Source organism: Ctenocephalides felis, unplaced genomic scaffold (genome assembly GCF_003426905.1).
Source record: "Ctenocephalides felis isolate EL2017-DRISC unplaced genomic scaffold, ASM342690v1 CF-g0.4_SCAFFOLD_01170, whole genome shotgun sequence".
NCBI classification, from domain to species: Eukaryota; Metazoa; Arthropoda; class Insecta; order Siphonaptera; family Pulicidae; genus Ctenocephalides; species Ctenocephalides felis.
The window spans coordinates 24,696,032-24,719,138 of record NW_020537324.1 but is presented as its reverse complement, the minus strand read 5'-3'; the positions used below and the strand labels follow the sequence as shown (position 1 = coordinate 24,719,138).

General features: G+C 29.5%; 1 protein-coding gene across 1 annotated transcript; it reads right to left on the bottom strand.

Annotated features, from left to right (window-relative positions):
* Nucleotides 1–8,008: 8,008 nt before the first annotated feature.
* LOC113366230 (inositol hexakisphosphate kinase 1-like) lies at nucleotides 8,009–21,127 on the bottom strand. Its single transcript, XM_026607802.1, has 6 exons — nucleotides 20,846–21,127; nucleotides 18,390–18,689; nucleotides 14,650–14,782; nucleotides 12,332–12,408; nucleotides 11,011–11,392; nucleotides 8,009–9,167 (listed from the first exon to the last, which is right to left on the bottom strand). Exons 1-6 carry the CDS (start codon nucleotides 21,072–21,074, stop codon nucleotides 8,252–8,254), a joined length of 2,037 nt encoding a protein of 678 aa, XP_026463587.1. The 5' UTR covers nucleotides 21,075–21,127; the 3' UTR covers nucleotides 8,009–8,251.
* Between the last annotated feature and the right edge of the window lie 1,980 nt (nucleotides 21,128–23,107).

Sequence of the window (23,107 nt, the reverse complement as noted above, 5' to 3'; positions counted from 1 at the left end):
AACATTATACTAAGTAAATCGTATAATTTTAACAAACGTTAAAAAAACTACTCATTTTCTCAAACTTTGATGAATTTTTAAAACTAAACGACTTGTAAGGCCGCAATATTTCAGTAAGTTTTATAAGAACATGATATATATCGCCAAAAAAAGTTTCATAAAAATTTACTTAATTTTTTTTCAACAGTTAATTACAAGAAAATGGCTTGGTAGATTTTCACCTAAAACCAATCAGTATTATTCCCAACTAATATCTTTCGAACAGATTTTGATTTTTTAAAATCGAGCTTTAATGTGGACGAAAAGTTTAACACTTTTTTCAAATTACAAAGAAATGGCTCGGCAGATCGTCTCACAAAACTGACAAGCTATAGTGCTCATTGAGATACATCGAATGGCTCTTAAATTTCTGAAATCGGTTCAGGCGTTTTTGAGCAAACGTCGATGAAAGGTCTAATTTTGACAAATGCCAAAAAAACAATACCAATTTTCGCAAACTTTGACGAATTTTTAAAGCTAAATGAGTTGTCGTATGGCGGTAATATTTTAGTATGATCTAGAAGACTATGGTGTCTACCGTCAAAAAAAATCATAAAAATCGTCGAAATTGTTTTTTTTTTAAACGTTATTACAAGAAAATGGCCCGGCCGATCTTTACCAAAAACTAATCAGCAATATCTATCAAACGGTTTTTGAATTTTCAAAATCGATTCAGAATTGCGAGCTAAAACGTGGACAAAATATTTTTCACTTTTCTGCGATTTACAACGAAACAGCCCAGCCGATTTTCGCTCAAAACTCAAAAACCCTAATCCTCATCGAGATACATCGAATGGCTTGATTTGCGACAAAAAATCTGTTCACACACACACATACACACACACATTTTTTCCAAATTTGGTCTCATTCGATTTAAAATTGCTTGAAACGTCGAGAAAACAAAGTTATCGAATCGGATTTTTTGATGAAAACAAACTTATCCTTCGGGAAGTTAAAATTAAAAAAATAAACAATGTTATTTCTTAATAACGATCTTGATAATTGTTTTGTTATGCAATTAGTTTTTGAAACGACTCATTGAGCAAAACCGTAAGCATATGTGTAAAATAAGCATTATATAATAATATAAAGTAGCCTATTACATAAATTCATTTATATACCTAGCACCCTGATTAAAGGAAGACAAAAAAAAATCGAAATTAGAAATGTTTTGTAACAAAATTATAATTATATTACATAATATACTTTATGAGTTTCTATAATTATGATTAAACACGCCTCCTGATTTTAGTATAGAATGATTAAAATTAATAGATCAAAATCGTAGGCAATGCTTTCAAAAATACACACAAACCTCTATTTGGCACCATAAATTACCTGTACTTATTTTGTTTTGTCAAATTTGTGACTATCATAATTAATTCACATAAACAATTAATTATTAGTAATATATTATGCAAACTATAAAATGACATTCATATTATCTTTAGAACGAGTCTAAAAGCATATGGTAAGAGAATCGAATTTAAAATGTATTCAGTAATTTCGAACTGCATTCGATACAAACATCGAGACACGTCTTTATATCTTTTAATTAAAATAGGCATTACAATTATTTATATATTAGCTAATAATTATGAATAACTATTCTCTAAATGGCGTGAGGACGCTGTTTGATTTTGTTTGCGAAAATAACAGAAATATGTAATTAGTCGATGGCGTTCTTTTTGTGACAGAAGCGATGTTTTCGAGCAAAATCATTGCGCAATTTTTTGCAATACTCACATTTGAACCCTTCTATAGTTGACATTACTCAACCTTTTGGCATTAGGAGGTTGAAACGACAATGGCCCTTAGACTTAGTCTTAGATTAGGTCTAATATATCATGTTAATTGTAAAACTGAGAAGTTCTCATTGGAGTTCTTCTTAGGCATCACTCATAAATATTGTCTTTTTAGCTCATAGGAATCTTTATGTATTTCTGATTGCTAAATAAAACTGAGTTACAAAAAAAAAAAAAAAAAATTTTTTGCAATCTTTCTAAACTCATTATAAAGAATGTTTAAAATTAAATTGACAAAAGAGATTTTGAATAAATCCTACCTGGATCAAGAGGCTGCTTGTCGACAATTGACACTTGATGCAAATGCTCAAAGAAAAATCCAGCCATCCCGTGATTATAATTGCAGTTCGCACTTGTTATTTTAATTATATGTCGATTAAAACACTAAACACAAAATTTTTCAGCAGACTATTATTAATTCGTTTTAACGTTGACTGTTATCACCTAAGAAATATTTAGTACGTTGTGATGGCTTCGTGACAAACGCTTCAATTCAACAATGGCGGCAGATAAAATCACTAATATTATCACCAGAACGTCAAGTCCATTTCACAGTTTGATTCACTTTCACTTTTATAAAAAAAACGTTTAACGTTTTTAATACATTCATTTAATATCACACACCAAATTTCAATACAATATGACAACCGCACTACTGCACAACCAACACTGAGCATTATAAGGTAATAAAATAAATATAAAATAATATTAACTAAACCGCCATTTATAATACAAAGATTTAATAGCAGGATGTGCACTCTTTGAAATGCAACACGGAATAGAAGTTAGTAACAAAAATTAACTAAGCGACAAGTTGATAAATTTACTCTGTACTGCAAAGGTAAGGCCCGCGCGAAATTTGAATATATTTGTGCAATTAGTAAAACAAATAACAGTCGTAACTGGTATCATTTAAAATCCGTTTTTTTATTGAATATATTTTTTTATCAGAATAACTGACTTTAAATAGGACTAATATTCTATATGTTATATTAATATATCATATATTTATTCTTCATAATTAACTTTAGTAAAAATTAGCACTTGTGTAAGGCGTTTTCATGATTTATTGGTAATTTTTGTAAAATTGAAAATGAAAGTACGAAATTATTAATGTGAGGGTCTATTTCATACAGCTTTTGGAATTTTGCATTCGGCAATTTTCTCATTCTTAACGTATTGTTTCTTATAAGCATACTCGTTTGCAATATCATTATCAAATATTTGGATTATATATATTTTTTTTAGGGAAAACAGATTTTCCGAGTATTGCGGCTTAAAAAATTGTGAATCATACCAAATGAACAACAACATCCACTAGGTTATCTTCTATTTAGTTTGAATGAATTAGCCAAAGCAAATTTATTGGATTTGCTCAGTTAATAACTAGATGTATGTGGCATTTTGCTTTAAAAAAGTTGCAAAAAATTTCCCGATATGTGCAAATAATCGACATAATTAATGCGAATTGATATTTAGCTCATTTTTTTAAATTAAACGATTTCTTGTAGGCCTGTGATATTTTAGGAAGTTCGTTAAGACCATGAATTATATTACTATAAAAAATATTCAACAATTACTAAGAAATGGCCCGACCAATATTTACCAAAAACTAGTTAGCACATTCGTCAATTTCAGAAATGTTCGAAATTGATTTCGTGAAAAACGTGGAAAAATGTTTGCTGTTGTCTTCAATTAAATAAAAATAATTCGGTCTAAATATATTTCTCATAAATCTAATCAATATGAGTCCTTTTCGTGTTTTATCGAAGGGTTTTAACTTTTTGACATAGGTTCGCACACTTATTTTTTAATTTTTGATATCAAACGATTTAAAATGAAACGCTGAGAAAACATGAAATTGTTAAATCAAATTTTCTGATTACCAAACCATACCAAACTTCTTTGTAGAATGAAAAAAATATATATTTTAATTGAAATTTTGCAATAATAAACCGCATTTCGAGCAGATTAATTCGTTTTTGCAATATATTAATAATGAATATTTCTGAGTCTTGATTACGTTACAATTTTTTTAATTAAATTTATGTTAATTAACTCATCAATCGCTTCGATTACTATGTCTTAAAAACTATTTTTAAAATATTTATTACGTTTTAATGTTATTGGTATCATTTCTTTAATAAAACCAAAAAAAATAGCAAATATCAATAAAAAAAAAGTTTTGCATACTTAGTCAAAATTTATTTATCTCGCTATAGTGAGCATGAATATATATATACTCATAAATTAATTATTCAAACTTATAATTATTTTTATGTCAAATGAAAACGCATTTGAAATGAATTTGCTATTACTTTAATTATCAAAATGTACTCGTATAAGAAATTCTCAAGTATAATTTAAAAACCAATTAATTTTCATTCTAGTTTTGAATTATAATGAACGAAGAAATCATTATTTTAGCTAAATATTAATTAAAATATAAAAGCACTTTCTTAATTTCGAAGAAATAATCGTAGATAGCATAATTATGGAATACTTAAGAATTAATATTCTGCGTGGAAAACTGTATCTTGAAAACGTCTCATGAAATTAAAATAGTTTAGAGTACTTCCCAGAAATAAAATATTTATTGGAATAACTGAATTAAAATAAAATTAATATATTTATAATATTATATGGATTAACTTTATAGAATGTATATTGCACATAAACGGATTTAGATTTACATGCAATAATATATTTTATTATTTACATATTGATATATGAGAATTTATTCACTTTACCAAATAACAATATAATATTATAATTAAAATATTTATTATATATATACATATATATAGGCATATTTTTATATGTAATTTCTATTACATAATAAACAAAAATTATAGCATATTAGCGCGACAAATACCAAAAAACACAATAAATTTCAAAATTATGTGCAATTCAATATTATTTTGAATCACTATAATTGCTTATGCCATAAGAATCACTTAATATAAAATAAACGTTAATGAGTATTCACATTTTTTACTTACCAAAAACTGTTAGCTTACCATAATTTATATTTTTCATAAGACACAGAAACCCAAACTTTAAATATATGTTATTTATATGAGTACATCGGTTACTATAACGCAGTGTACTCTAATAAAAAAATTATTGTGGGCCTTTAATTTTTGCAACAATTTAATTTTATAAATACTCAACTGATAAATTGAGACTACAAATTAATACGCAATATTATGTAGTGATATGCATCGATATTAATTATTTTTTGTTTATTTGTTAACATCAATTCAAAAATTTTGGTTTATTTTCGAAAATAGTATTCTAGGAACAGATGTATGCGCCCCCCTTAGAACAGCCTGGCACCCCACAGGTTGGAAACCACTGCTAACGAATTTTATACTATTATACTATGAATTTCCTGAGATCAAAAGATGATCCAAAAACATTGTAAATATAATAATGTAAACGAACTTTCAATAAATTTGATAATGTTTATATCATAGATAAAATAAGAGTATATATGGTTTCTATACCCTGGTAACTCTACCTATGTATTAAACGTAAATTTACCTAGAAACACCTGCTAACATCTATATTTTCTTCTCTCTAATATAACGTTCAGGGTTTAAAGTAATGAAAAGATAAATGTACTGAGGTAAAAATCTGTGGTTTTTAACATAATTTGTTTGAATGTGATACACACCCGTACATGAAGTATTATTATATATTATATATTATTATATATTATATACATGTGCCTTGATAATTCCTTATGTGCAGCTTGAAAAGTTGCATTTAAAAAATAGCATTTTTCTAGAAAATTTAGTATTGATTTTCGTTTAATTTACTATTTTCGAACGTAGCAATACCATTAGGGGAGACTGGCTACCCACATCCTGGTGGTGTGGACGGTTGAAATGGTATAAAAATAACGACTTTTTTGTCAAAAGTATGTAACACAACACAACATAATCATTTAAACAAAGCTTATGAATATAATAAACAAATATATAACAAAACATGATTTTTTTAACAAGAAATCTTTATGAAAACTTTTGGTTTCTTGTATTTAATTTTCCTTTCCCTTTCTCTGTCATATGTTGCTTTGGTTAAGTTAGATTTTTCTTAATCTGTTTAAATTTCATATAAAAAGAAAAAGAAATACATGTTACAATATAAACATGTCACATAAAACAAAACTATAATGGGAATTTACATTATCAAACTTAAAACATCTTCTCCCTTTGGACTCTTATCTCAAAATCAGTATAGTTTACCTGTTAAGATGACTGTCAGTACCGTAACCTGGCACAACCGTACCCAGTCACCCCTACTACAAAAGGCCTCGTTCCTGTAAAAAAAATTAATTCGATTAGTTCAGTAATCTGTTATATGAAAGAATGAGCAGAGATTGTTGACATAATATACTTGTATATAACATAAATATACTTGGAATATGTCTGGATGATAACCAATTTTAAAATATTGTTATAGGCCAGTGACTTCCCAAGTAGTCTGTATCAACCCCTAGAAATCTATGAGAAGTTGCAAAAATTTTCTGTCAGCAAAACAAAAAAAAATTTAGGTCCACATTAAAATGGATGCTCAAGATATGATGATAATTTCATAATAAAATATCAGATTCATGATGCTTACCTTATTTTGTTATTTCAATTTCTATCAATAATATAAATGGCATAAACCGATTATTTGCAAATCATGGTAATCAATGTTTTCTTATGTGCAATATGAACCAAAGGAGAATTACCAGTAAAATTATAATAAACATCGTAAAGAAAAGTATACGTTTTCACCCTTTCACTACAAATGTTTTTAGTTTTTTAGAAGTTCATTGATAATACATAGTATGAAAATCCAAAAATATTTTGTGCAACAAATACTTGGGAGGATTACCAGCATGTACAGCAGCATAACTTCTGCAGAAAAAAAACTCTTGTAGCAAAAGGATTAATACATCTTTCATTACACTAAATATAATCAACTAATTATTATGGTAAAAGAACAAATACCAGCTTTTAAATTTAAATATTCATATATTCTGTAATCCAGATCGACATACACCATTATTTCTAATAATACATTTTATTATCATAACAAGTGTACTTATAGTTGTACAAGAATACTGTCCATTGAGATATAATTTATAATTATAGTAACGATGTAGTTTAGGATATACTTCACGATATAAAATAAGGAAGCAGATATAAAATAATTTCATAACAAAGTGTACTAAAATAATCTTCGATATAAGTAGCAATTAAAATAAATTGTAATTTAATAATTACTGCTTCATGATTTGTTTTAAATATAACACAATCTAATATTATATACATATTCTGATATCTTTGCCAATGCTGTTAACACTTCAATTGTTTGAAATATAAGTTAATAATTTTAATTGGTACACTATGATTTAAAATCGTCACACATGCAAAAAGTCGGCAGTGCATGGTAATTTGTTGAATTTCAATACTTGTATTGCTAAATTACAAATCACTGATCACATTATCTATCACAAATCTACCAGTACTTTCTGACTTCACTTACAATATAAAAAATATTTTTTTTGATTATTTAAAATTGCAGTTGTCCAAACTATTTTTTTATGATGAACAAATTTCTTAAAATAAAAATTTGTCATATCAATTAAGTATTTTTGAATCATACTATACCCAGGCATAAGATATTTTAATTTTGTTTTCTTACTTTACAAAATCTAATTCATTGTCATATCATTTAATTCATATTTCTAAGCATAAAAAATCTTATGTCTGTGTCATTGATTCGGATCAAAATGTAAACATAAAACCTTTGAAATTAATACTGTACTATTCCATATAGATACATCTCTTTTTAAAATAAAAAAATATATATTTGGCTCTCGAATTACCGAGACTGTAATTTTTGTATAAAAACTTATAGCTGATGATACATCATTACCGGTTAAATAATTTCATTAAATTAATGGAATGATGCGGAATTAGAATTACGTTTCACAAGAAAACTTTATAAATTAAGTAAGGACAACATACATAAATAGATTTCTAGCTAGAATTAATAATTCATGTAACAATTTTATATTCATATATTAACCGCATCATTTTTAAATTAGTCTTATTATAACCAAAAAATTGTATATTAAGTTTATTTTGTATAAATCTCGTAAGTATAATTTTATTGTTCCTATGTTGGAGGCACCGAAACTTTTTATCAAACGTAAGTGTTTATGGAAAATATATTAATACTATTCCATCACCAAGTTTAATATATTATATTCAAGTGTCCTACTGACAAGGAAGAACTTTATTTCGCATTTTTATAAAATGTCCGAACACACATATACTCATTTGAAATTTCACACGTCCGCTTACTTAGATAATTATTCTTATTTATCCCCTATGAGATCACATTTAATCTTCATCTAAAATTTCTTGAAGTAGTCTTCTAAGACTGTCAACTCCTGTAAGGAACCCACAGTCAGGGCCGTGGTGAACAGTTGTGTTAGCGCTCGTCGAGCCATTTTTATTGACAAATGTTGTATGGGCAAAATCAATAACTCGAACATCAACCTTTTCTCCGCTGGAGTTACTGCTAGCAGTTTTTCGCAAACTTTTACGTTTGATTCCGTTCTGAACGTTCAACGTGATAGGTTTGCTCGAAGCTTTCTGTGAGCTCTTACCATCTTTACTTCTCTGTTTTTTCTTTAATTTAACATTACTATCAGCATGATCTACAGCTCCATTCGTAAATGGCAGTTCCATACGGTGTCTTTTCAAATATACATCTGTCTGCTCGAAATCCGAGTTGGTATCATCGGAACTGTGCATATCCGTTCTCACTAAACACATGTCGTCGCTAGAATTACCTGAGTATACTGTCCAGGAGTCTATCGACATCGGACTCGTGCCTGAGACTTCTGGGGAATGTGATTCAGGAAAAACAGTCTCTTCGTTAATTGGATAGAAATTAGAAGAATCATCAGCATCTTTTGTACCGCGTGCTACGGCGTCAGCATAACCACGGCTGTGAGAGTCAGCGCACAAAGCTTCATCGTAATACTCCATTTTGGATAAAAGCACTTTGCGAAAACTTCTATGTGATTCTTGCGATAATTCATCATGGGAAGATGAGAGATTGAGATCGGCGGATGAGTTGGATGCATCCGCGTCATAGCAGCAAACACGTGGTCCACTGGGACCGTCATAACTGCTAGATTCAGGTTCGAAACAACAATCATCTTGCATAGAATTAGCCGTCAAATACTCGTTATTGCGTAATAATAAAGAAGAAACGTCCGAATGCCCTTCATACACGACCAGCAGCGAACTAAAAACAGATACAAAATGTTGTCAAAACAAATGTATATAAAATAATTGATATATATATATATATATATATATATATATATATATATAATGTTAAATATGATCAACCCAACACTCTTTTACCACACACTTTATTTAATAATTACAGACGTTTCGAGACCATGGTATGCCTCATCTTCAGTGTGATTTCAAAATAGTAAAAAATATATACTAATACATTATTTAATATTTTATTTAAATTATATTTAGTTTTTAAAAAACATAAAACACCAACTATCTCTTACATTGCTTGGCACAGTACTAAACATGTGAATATATACATAAATATTTGAAATCAAATCTTAAGTGTCGAAGATAAAATGAGAAGGATGGATATTATTATAATGTCATATCACTCATATCACAAAATTCTATGATATATATATATATATATATATATATATAATTTATTGTTTTTTTTTTCGAAATTAAAACATATTTAATCGGATTCGTCGAATTAATAAAGGTAAAATAATTTTCACTTCTCAATTTATGCGTTTCGACACTATCATCATTCAGTTGATCGAACAGCATGCATCATTCAGTTAATCGAACCAGGAAAGCCAAAGTATAAAATTTGGAACATGAATGTTTCTGAAAATGAAAAATTTAATTCACAAAAAACACAGAACAACAAGTAATATTTCAAAACAAAAATAAACCTCCTAAATATTTCAACAAAACAATTATACTTAATCTATCTTTATCAAAAGAGAAGTTCGCCTTTTCATTCAGAATGATCTTTTGTCAGTGTTTCTTTTGAAATATTAAATATTTCGGTGATTTTTGTTAAATGGGTTTTTAATTTTTAAAAATATTATTTGAAATTGTGTGTTTTGGAGTTTCCTGGTTTAATTTACTAAATGATGACATATATGAAGTATCTAAACTTACTAGGAAAGCAAAAGTATTCGACCATTTTCAATTTCGCGAATTGATTGCTAGTTTTTTCAATATTGCAGTACTATTATTTCTAGACACAGCACAGTAATGTGTATTGAAGTTTTTTTTAATAATTATGAGTATTCTTTATTTCTGTTGTTTGTTGATTTGGTGATGTTAACACAAAAATTACGAATAAGTATTACTACAGTGCATAAACCCAATTACTATAATATTATTACTATAATATTTTACACTGAATGGGGGCTAGAATGATCGCCTTTAAACGTAATGATATTAGTTAAACTTCTTAGATCTTGTATTGATCATTAAAACTTAGCTCTTATGATATTGTTATAATTATTCCCACACCCATTTTCACATATTCAGAACAGTGTCAAGCTTTGTGATAGTAAAGTTGGTAGTTTATTCATAGTTTAACGAGATTTACGAACAATAAGTATTTTATAATTTGTTAGATGATGAGACATATCACGATTCCGAAACATCTGTAATTTAAATTTAAGAAATTAATTTTGTAAATTAGAATGGTGTAGTTGTTTATATTCACCTATTTAATATTTGTTCCTCTCATAATATAAAATTCCGCATACAATTATATCTAGATGTTTGTGTGTGCATGCGTTTGTGTGTAAAATATTCGATACATGTCTTTACAAAAATCTTGAAATATGACATCGATGAACTTTTTTATAAATCATAAAAACCAATAAGAAAACAATAATATTTTATAGAACAGAACAGAACAGAACATGTTATATCATTGCAGGTCGTAAATAAAATCGCAGACATTTATAAATGGAACTATAAAAAATATTTCATCATGATTAATATTTTCAATTTGTGCATTTGTACATTATCATGTACTTTGCAAATTATTATTTTCAAATTGTGCCACTCACCAAGAATAAAACCGAAAACTACTCTGCCTCTCTATAGCCTTCCTTAGTAGTACAAGTCTCTTCATAACACGATTTATGATATCTGTCCTGAGACGAAACCCATTATAAAAGAAAGTCCTTAAAGCAGCTTTAAGACCTTCTTCATTTAATTCTCTTCCCCAATATTTATCACGTTTTACGTAATGGTCCAAATCAGCATGGTATACTTGCATTCCACAGAGACGGACACCAAGGGCGGCAGAGGTGGAAGCTGCACATTTTGCCATCTGCTTGGAACGTTTTTCTGCCGAGGCATCGTCTCCGTGCTGCCTGGTACCCATCTTAAGGTCTAAGATACAAGGTTGCCGATACGAAGATGTGATGTTCTCCAGCATTAAAAAATCTGGAAGATGATAAAATTAGACCAAAGAACTAGAAAATTAATTGCAATCTCATCATGCGTGGTAATTGATATTTAAACATTTTTGTACAATTGTGGATATATAGAATTATCATAAAAAATTAAACCAAGGTATTGTTAAGCTATATTTTTGGTAAAAGAAATAAACATTGTTTAAAAAATCTTAATGACTATTATTAACACACGTTAATCGCCACGATAAAACCAGAAAACTTTTTGACCATGGTAACTTAATTAGATAATTTAGTTAACATGTATCTTGATAAGGAAACTTAATGAATCGAAGAAATTTTTTTTGGCAAAATTTCTGAAAAATGTACATACACATAAAAGGCTGACATGGCCCTATATTCAAACTTTTTGTCGAAATTTCTCGTAGTAACCCAAGAAATTTCCAGATTTTATTCTTGATAGGCCAAGATTTTGAAACATACTGCAAATGCATCGTTTGTGTCAGACATCCGTTAGACATATATGTCTGACATCACTAATGAAATATTTTTTAGAGTCAGACACATATGATTGGCATGGCGATTAAAGTGTTAACAAAGCTGCAAAGTAACAAAATATAATCTAACACTAAACGCTAGAAAACTATTATTATGTTACTATACATACTCCTCGTCGTACTGAAAACATGATTTTATATTATTATCATTATAAGAAAGTTAACCCTTTTGCTACAAACATACATATTTTAACATTTTACAATCAGTAATAAAAATAAATTTCAAAATCAATCTCTCACAAATCTAAATAACAAATTGGAATCCTCAGTAATTTATTTCAGATTGATAAATCTTAAAGTAAAAGTCGATTACTGGATGTCGTCTATCGACGACGCTAGCAGCGAAAGGGTTAAATATGAGTTAGTGAGTTATATGAATTAATTTTAGTAAATTTGCTTTTGCATCTACTTACATTGTTTATTACTATTATCGAGCTGGGAGATACTTTTCAGAACTTCTGAAGCATTTCCATTTCTGTGTACTTTCATCCTGTAAATTAAGATTTGATTGTTCGATTATTATTCAGTAATTCAAACACTAACCATCGCTTAAATATTAATAATAAAACAAATAATACATTCGGTTTATTTTGTAATTTCGTTTATTCATCTAAGCAGTATTCATTATGTGTTGATATATAGGTACTTATATACTATTTACACAATGTATTCACACAATGTATAACACAATATGGTACTAGCAATTAATATAAGCAATATATAGCCAACTCTCATTGCATTTTATTATATTGATATAAATCAGATGTAGTTTACATACTTTCTAAGTGTATTTTACATCATATATGTATATGTTCTGCAATACGTTTCAAAATAAATATATATAAAAAAATCAAAAAACACCATCAAATATTTATATCTATATATTTAATAAACCGTTGCATACACAATACATCAGATTAGCATAATAATGACAAACACAATGACATATCATATAATAATATGAGAAAAGGAAGATAAAGAAAAAAATATATAAAAATTACCGATCATGGGTATTTTAATGGTTATTTCTAGACTAATACAAGTTCCTATGGAAGTGAATTCGTGGTGTGAATTCCGCATGGACCGCGGACAGCATGAAAGTGTAGCTGAAATCATGAGGCAAGATCACATAGTTTGGCAATGACAAAATGGGACACATGGAAAGCCAATCACTTTTACGACAAAATAAAAGATGCTGATCGCGATATACGCAAACAATGTTCACTGAAATCGATAAAAAGATGCAAAATCAAGCAAATCAAAATCAGCTACAAGGCAAACAATGAAAAGCATTAATTCATCTATTGTAATCAATTCACGTGCAAACTAAATTATATGAAATCATATTTAAACAAAATACCATGCATGATTGTTTTTATATAATGCATTTTATCTTGACATAATTATCTGTATTGATAAGTATCACCAATCTAATTTTAAGCACCAGCATTATCCAGACGTTTAATACTTAAAATTTTATCAGATTTTTAAATATTATTCAATAAGCATTATAAGCATTTTATGATCATCTAACCAATTTGATGTAATACTCAAATGAAGGCTGAAATAAATTAAATTTGGAACAAAATATCATGAATGTATACAGTCATATATGTACAGTGGTACCACGCTCATGTCTCGCAGCAATTTTTCCCATTTAAATACATTAAAATGCCATTAATTCGTTCCAGCATTATGGTTTTAGTTTTTTTTTTTTTGAAAAAGTTTAATAAAAATTTACTATCTATTAAAATTTCCTGCTTATTGTTTAAAAAAAAAAAACATTGCAGAATAAAAATTATTAATAAAAAAAATATTGTTTTTCCCATCGTTGAAAATGCTTTTCGAGATGATTTCTATCAGTGAACTTTTAGAGCTCAGAAAACTGCTTATAAAATATTGTAGGGCCCTTAGCTGATGGTATACCCTTAATGAACCCCTTCTTTTTAAATACAGTACACATTTATGATGTGTTACATAAATCCTCGCCATCCTCATATTTTTCAATAATTTCACACTTTAATGCAAGAGGCATGGCCATTTTCTTTGGACCCATGGTTATAAAAGTAAATAATATTTTATAAATGTACAAAAATCAAAAGAAAGAATTCAACATATTTAACTGTTGAATCATTAGTAATGTATTGAAAATTTCAAACGTTAAAATAATCCTATATATAAATAAGATATATTAAATCTCACACAATCAATATTAATATACAATTGAAATGACTAACTATTAAATAATTTACTATCATAAAAAGGCCAACATATAAAAAAAAATTGTTACAACTGACAAAATCTTTCATATTTTCATTTTTCGAGTAAACGCTTACTCTCTCAAAGCTCGTAACTCGAATTTTACTCGTATGTCAAAACAACGAACGACTCCTTTGGCAGCTCGTATCTCAAAACACTCGTAAGTCAGGGTACCACTGTATGTTCAATTTTTCTTTAAAAGAAGCTAGCAAATACCAGATATCTTTCGAAAGCAAATACGCCAATATAAGAACCAAGTCTTTGTGCATCATATTTTTTACATTATAATTAATAAAATTCATAGCAAAAAACATCACAATAGTTATTTGTGCTTCAAGCATTATTGATAAATCAATCATGAAAGCAGTATCTTTTATTCAACGCAAAAGTGATTAGATTGATGGATCTTGTGACATGGTCTTCGTAACGTGTTTAACCAAATGCAATACATTAACGATATAACGCATCTCACCTGAGTATGTCATCGCGTTTTCTTTTTCCCGTACTGGTGGAACTTTTCCTGACAGGCACATCCATTTCCCGGAAACTAGGCGAATAGCGTTTGTCAAGCTTCGCACCGTTTGTTCCGGACGCTTGCATCACTCCTGAAACAAGCGGCATGACATCATTAGGCGACATTCATTACTGATAAAATCAGGTTCTGTTATCATCGTGGGTGTGGTAAAATTTTATAAATAGCATATGACTTTTGTTCGACTTGTATGAAAAACAGCGATTATATTTGTTGTTATTTTTAAGCAAACAGATGATTAAATCTGATTGGAAATCTGCGAAATGTCATTCATACAAGTCGTAAAAGATACATAACGTGATAAAACGTTTTTTGAAATAATGCGTACTTTTTGTGTTCTAATACGTCGTATATTTTATAACATGTAGCATATATAATATAAAAAATGTTAAATATTTTTTTAAAGTAACATTGATGAAATTATTGAAAAAATATCTAGTGGCCGATTTGGCCGCAAAATAGACCAATGTTAGTTACGTAAGTAGGCTATGGTACGTAGCACTTCTCATACAAAATGGTACTAAATATTGTCAAAATGCTATGTAGTTGCTGTGCAATCAGGCGGTTTACACATAAAATGCAACATCACTCATATGTTATTATAACAAATCACAAAGATGCAGTTATGATAACACTGTTTTTCTTGACGTATGTGCGTAGGTTTTCTATCTAAAACCTACACCATAGAATTTTTACAGTATTAAGTACTATTTTTTATAAGAAGCTTAACTTAATTTAGCTACTATTTAGCATTGGTCTATTTTACGGCAGAATCGGCCCCTTAGTGTATACCTAGAAAGAGCTTTTATTGAATTTCCTAAAAAGACTAGTTTTTGATTTGGAGACTGTTGAAAATATGTAGGTTTAGCAGTTATTGTCTTGAAAATGAGTTTTTGTTACACTACAATTTATTTAAAATGAGCACTAACGATGGATCTGTTTGATTCAATGATTTAAAAAAAATCAATCACATGACATCATTTGAAGCAAATGTAAAATTTTATGCATGCATGACAAAAACACGTGCGCAAATGTGCTTCTGAATGATATTAGGTGTAACGAATTCAAGTCTGTTACAATCTGAATAAAATTTCATCAAGACGATGCGTCATTGGTTAAAACATGACCCATCGTATTGTGATCGTTATTATCATGTTACAGTTTCATTCTTTATCTGTTGTTTTTTTTTCAGACAATAACTATATACAAACCAGTGACGTCGGCATTCGACGTTGGGCAAAAATTCGGTATGGCCCGCGCGCGTCTATTTGGTTCGTGGCTGCCATTTGAGGTTGAGTCTGTTGCCGCGTCTGGGGCCCCTTGGTATCCTTCGTCAGTGGGACACAACACAACACAAGGGGACACGATTGCTGAATTCCGGCCGCGAGGACTATACGCACGTCGGGCCTGACACAGGCGTACTCATGAGTCGGACAAGGTCGGGATTGCAGCGAAGGGATTGGAATGTCACAAGGGACTGCGTTAGGGATCCAAGGAGACAGTGGTCAATGCTTGGTAAAAATTATTTCAAGATACTTGAGAATTTAAAACATTCCCATTTGTTGAATAATTGATGTATAATGACCATAGACCTTATACATTGGACTGCTAGTCGAGCGCAAAATAAGTGCTCCAACATAGAACGCGAACAATCGTGAACTTTCCCGATTGATTAAATATCATATGTCATATGTTTTATTAACTTCCCGTAGGGCAAGTTATAGCAATCGCAAAAAAATCGAAAATGAAAATTTTTATATATCTTTACGTTTCAAAACCTTCTGAACATTTTGGCATACCTTAGAAAAAATGAATGTATGTGTGTGTATATGTGTGTGTGTGCGTGTATGTGTGTGTGTTCGGATACAAATTTTCGTCGACGATTTCGGGAACACGGATGAAGCGAATTGAATAATTCAAAAAACATTCGATTCGTATTGATAAGGAGACGTGCTGATTGGTTTTTGGCAGAGGGGTTTCCGAAGATATTGGGTAAAAAGTGCCAAAAACGATAACTCAGTTTTTAAGAGTACGAAGCGTCCGATTTGAATAAATCAAAAAAACATTTTACTTTTATTAACAAGATGAAGAACTGAACTGTAGGTCTAGCGGTTTCGAAGATCTAGTAACAAAAAGTAAAAAAAATGCCATCTGGCGGTCAAAAATAATCATTAGACATATGCACATCAAATTATCAGATATTTTATAGAGATTTTAACAAGAAGTATAAATTTTGTTTACATTCCTATGGCGCTTACGTGCTTCGATATTTCGTCTCTATGCAGTTAAAGCAGTATGATTGCTTTGAAAAAGAGTTCAGAATTTCCAAAACATTTCAAAATAAATTCTTCATCAAAAAGTCTTTTTTTTTCAAAAAAAGTAAGTTTTTGTCAAAAATTTATAGTTTCTCAAAAATCTAATTTTTTCAGATTAATTTTATTCAAAAATGTTAATCTTGTTAAAAAAAAAATTTTTTTGGTACGGGAAGTTCCAGCAATTTGCCTTAAGGCACGATGCCATGCGCCCCACTAGTTTTAATAATATAATGGCAGATGGGCAGTTGTGAAGACTGATAATTTTGTAAGAAATGATATTAATAATATTTGCCCTGTGAAATAAATGTACATAAAATCAAATCCAGCTGTAAAAATCGGTTTAAACATTATAAGGTCTATGTTAAGCACGTAACATATGACATATGACATTTAATCAATCGGGAGAGTCCGCGATTGTCGGCAACGTTCGCTCAGCAGTTGACGTTACAGTCCGCTCTATGTTTCAGCACTATATTCAACGGAAAACCTATGAGGACTAGCAGTCCATGTAATGTAATGCCTATGACTATGCCACGATGACGAACAATGGGATAAACAAGAAGCTTTATATAAATATTGTTTTAATGTCCAAAACAAAATCATGTGATTATATGCGTTAACAAAACATATGTGATTGTTCGAGAATTATAGTTTATACTTCACACAATTAAACAGGCAAGCAAGCATTGACCAAAGCCTTCAAAACATTCGTGATGTATCGGGTTCAAGAAGAGTAATGTGCTCAAATATTCAATGCATATAGAATATATATAAAAGCAAACTGGTGAAATCTAACACAAAAGTATTGCAAACTTAATAATGGAAACTTAAATCTCAAATGATTATTATCATTGTTTAATCAATGTCAAAGTATATAATTAATTCGATTTCACCAGTTTCCGTATACAATGAATATTTATTTCGAATAAAAATTGATCATTTTAAGTATTTAAATAAAACATGACTTACCCATAATGAATGTCACAACACTCAGTATTAAAATAGATGGTCCGTTCAACCAAACTGATTTGGCGAAGACCAACGAGAAACAAATCGTGAAACAGCTGATGGGCTGTGTGATACGATCACATAAATAAACAAACACGTACGGCAAAATGTTAGAAAAAATAATAAAGCGATTATGATGCTATTTCTAATAACTAATACATAACACTAAATATGTGACGTACGTTGTCGTTTTGTTCTGACTGAACCGTACCGGTAAAATGAAATGAAAAACAAACATAATTTAAAACACAATAAAAAATCCGGATGATCAAGAAAAATGCGTTGGCATGACAAGATGATGACGCAAACAAGCGGTCTTCAAATTGGTTTATAAAATTTAGAATAGTCCGATCTCACCTTTGTACTTAGGCACGAACGGCTTGATATCGCCAGGAATGTTCTGATAGAAGTCCAATTCGCGGACGTTTAGCGGTTTAATCACCGTATTTTGATTGAGAAGCAACAGTCGTGTGTGTCCTCCGACCTGGTTGCTGAGAGGTAGCAAGGCCACTTCATCATCATCTGGTCCATTTTCACCGACTGTGTCGTGGTCTCTCGACTGGCGAGAAATGTTGGGGCCACCGGATTCATCATCAGCGTCCAACTCGAAGTCAAGGCGAAAATCCAGGCGGGGAAAGTTGACTGATACATGAGGCCCTTTGAATAAAGTACAATATTAACAAGAGTTCATTGGAATGATATAAAAATATACCACATTACATAAAATACAAATGAATGTATATTTGTTTTCAAAGCTATTTAACCAATTATACATCTTAATTGTAATAATTTAAAATCTAATTACCTAATTACAAATGCGTCAGTTACTTCTATTTTGAACGTATATTTCTGCAAACTCTCATTAACAAAGAATCTATTAACATAAAACGAACAAACCGTTATGGACACGTATTTGATTTTACAATTAACTACAAATATGTTTCTGAGTTTCATGGGACACAGTTTAAATTTATTTATTTACACTTCATATAAACACTAAAATGGAAAGCATACATTTTAGTTCACACATATACAATAAGCAAACCGAATATATATTAAATTGTTTCAAGAGCAACCTTTTAAATTTGTTAATGCTTTACTATACAGGACGTTCTTTGAATTAGAGTTACGCAACTTAAAAAAGATATAATAAAAAAAATTGGAACTTATGCATTAATAAGTGGCACGTGTTAAACTTGAATCAAATTGACGTTTTTTATACATAAAATGACGTTTATTTAGACAAGCAGTCGTTATACAACAGTTTTATAATAACATGTATAAATTAACAGAAAAAGCTGTTGGACAAGATGCATAATACTGTTCAACTGTTTTGATGGTAGTATGCTCATTTACATAAATCTATTTGCTATATAGAATTTAAGTAAACCAAAAGTGTTCTTAGATAGACTGTGAAATTCAATTCCGATTTCAACAATGAAAATGCAAAAATTGAGATCAGATCAAGTTTTGCAAGATCAACTCAATTCAACTTCGACAGCATCGTTCTTCAAATACTCATCTATTGACTCACTATATGTCCAATCGCCTAAATTAATTTTATAAATATTAGTTTTACAAGTAACCAAATTTTAAAATTTTTAAGTTTTACTAATCGCGATCAAGAAATATAATGAATTTAATTTGAAATTATAATTGAGTCGACAATGTGATAGTACACTTTCCTAATAGAGTAATTAAATCTTTACTGATATATCTTAGGCAGTACTCAAACATTTGTAATGTTCATTATTATGGTTAATTTACAATCGTAGTACTTTATCGCGATTGATCTCATTTTATGGCAGGCAGATGTCAACTTCTGACAATATTTTATAATATTACTTGGATTTTTTATACTGGTTTTATCATCGATGACGTCTTACGCAAAGCGTGTGAGCCATTCAATTGATAAATAAAAAGTTTTATTGACATTATACGCATATCAAACACTTAAAATGGTATTCTAAAATAAATATATGAATTCGATCAAAAATGCCTCAGATAGATACTTGAAAACTTCTTAAAATTAATTTTCCTAACTTCTAAAAAAAAGGTAGGTTAGGGTGGAGCACAAAAGTCCAATTTGCCTTTGGGCAATAATATTGTGAAAATGAAACCAATAATATCAGAACAAATAATGCATATCAAACAAATAAATATCTGATGTTCAGTAAAACTCTCGGGGCTCATGGTAGAAATGTGTTTTTTGATGTTTAAGGGGGTTGTTTGGTTTTTTTTCGATTTTGAAATTTTTTGATATTATGAAAACTAAAAACCTTAGAATTATTTTTAAAAAAATCTCTATATGTATGATCCTCTGAAACCGTTTATTTCATCGCTCCGCGAGCTATTATATGCCAGCTGCTCTCTTTTTCAATATAATACCTCATGCCTCATTTGAACACCATAATGTATTTAGTACATTAAATTAGTACATTATATTAAAAACTTTGAATACGTTTTTCTCAAATTGACTTTTTTCAATGCGGTGCCACAAATTAAAAAAAAAAACTACAAGTCGGATCGACTTGCATTTTTTTTAATTTGTTCACCACTGCAATACCTAGTCCCCCTACCTCAAACAACTTGATAACATTACGCAAAAAAAATTTGCGAAGCTTCTCGCTTCATAAAATGGCCTTTTTTAACACTTTTTTTTAAATAGCTGCCATTTCTTTCCTTCTTTGTTGCATTTGCATTTGTTGTAAAAAAACCCGAACAACCCCCTTAAAAAAATCTGGTGAACCTTTTTACCCGCGGACCTTTAAGCCCCGCTTTATCTACCCTATTCATTATCCTTGTCTACTGACCTGCATCTTGTTTAGTCTTCTGTATTAATCTGGCTGCACTTGCTGCAGTTGTGATAATTTCAGGAACCGGCTGATTTCTATCCACTAGTTTAGCATTAGTGGTGACTGTTGCGGTGATCTGCACAGCTGGTTTAGGCTGATACGGACCCTCTTCGGTGCTATAATACACTTTGTTCGCATCTCGCCTCAGATCGCCCATACCCATCCAAGTGTGGTCCAGGAATACCATGCCCCGGTCGGTCCTTTGACGTACCAAACGATAAGCGAAATTCTCGAATGATGTTCTCTGAGGAAAGAAGAAATAGTTAGATATTAAGAATACATATAAAATTAAGATAATGCTTATATAGATAATCATGTATGACCATTATCAGAATAATTAAGGGGAAAAAGTATACTATCAAAAATTTGTCTAATGAGTTTTATTTGCCAATATAGTAAAATGAATGTGTCATTATTATGAAATGCTATTCAAGAGAGCTGTGCCAATTTTCTATGTTGATCTATAAACTACAAAAAATAGAGTCAAACTTTTTTTTAAATTGACACGAGTAGATAAAATTGAGGTATTACATAAAGTGATGAAGAAAATATGTTTTCACTATGAATATAGTCCATTTTAGAGCCAACTCACTGCATCATTGGTAACTCATTCTTAACTAGAAATTCAGTCAGGGGATAGGTTTTTATAATTTTTTATAAAAAAATTTCATATTAGTTTCATAATTCTTAATAATAGCTTACGAAATTATATGAAGATGATTACCATTCAAAGGTTCGATAAAAAAAAGTACTGATATACCGTGTATCCCAATGATGAAGATATTGCTGTATAAAAAGTTAAAAGTAATTTAAACAAAATAAAAAAAATCAATGAAACAAAATATATAAAAACAGTCTGTCATCGCAAATTGACTCAATTACCACAAACAAAAAATAAGAGCCTACTAGGACAAACTAGTGTGACCAAATATGATAGTTAATTTAAATAAAAATAAAATTGAATATATTGCTTTAAAAGAAACTAATAGTATCTTGAACAAAGTTAAAGAAATATCAGCGCACAAAATATATATCAATCTGTCATCAAAAATTGACTTAGGGGAAAGTCCCCTAGTGGCGGACATCTAAAATTATTTATAAATATATCAAAAAATATTTCACAAAATGTGTATTAAATTATGATTTATATTAGATAACAAAGTTAGAAATCAAACTAAATTAACAAAACCGCAATCTTTGTTAAAAAATAATCAATACTATCAATCAAACTTTGGTATAAAAAATATGATTTTAAACAGTGGCACCTATTACCGGACATTTCAAAATAACCGGCATTGATCACATATGTAGCAATCTCCACACTCTGGAATGTCTGCATATGTGTCTTTGACGAATATTCTTAGATATTGCAAAAAAAAGTAACTATTCATCCCCCCTTTTGGCTGGGCCACACCGATGCTCTCGGCTGGCTTTTCATTCTTCGACTAGGAAATACGAAAAATGGGGGTTTGTAGTGACCATTAGCACTCATACAGAACAAAATTAAATAATTGGAATAAATTGTATTATATATTGTTTACTGTCCGGCACTAGGGACGAAACTAATAGTAATGTGAACAAAATTAAAGAAATGTCAGCACATCTATGAAACAAGATATAAGAAAACTATCTGTCGTTGCAAATTGACTCATTCAGAACAACATAATATTTGTTAATTAAACTTAACAATTTAATTAAAAATATCTGTCATATAAATATCCAAATTGAAGAAATTAATAAATCAAAAGTAAAGAAATATTATTACATCTATGAAACAAAATCTATATAAAAATCTGCCATCACAAATTGACTCATTTTAGACAATCGAGAACCAAGAGCCTACTTTGACTAACCAGAATATCCAAATACGATATTTATTGATAAATAAACTTTATTAAGTAATTAAGCAGAAAATTATTTAAAGTTGACCTACATACCATATGAAATACGTATTAATCTATTTAATTGTTTATTATACAATTATTCTTAATGTATACTGCATAAAATAATTATATGCACAATGTGTTTGATCTAGCTCTTTGATAAATGATTACACTGAACGTTTTGTCATTAAAAGTCGTTTGATCGTGATCAAACTGAATCGATTCAAGAATATATTATACATGTTTGTTTATTGTATAAGATATTTGAACTATGGTATCCTGCCATTGTTATATATTAGTTGAATTACCATTCTTGGAAAGTGCTACAAATTCTGTA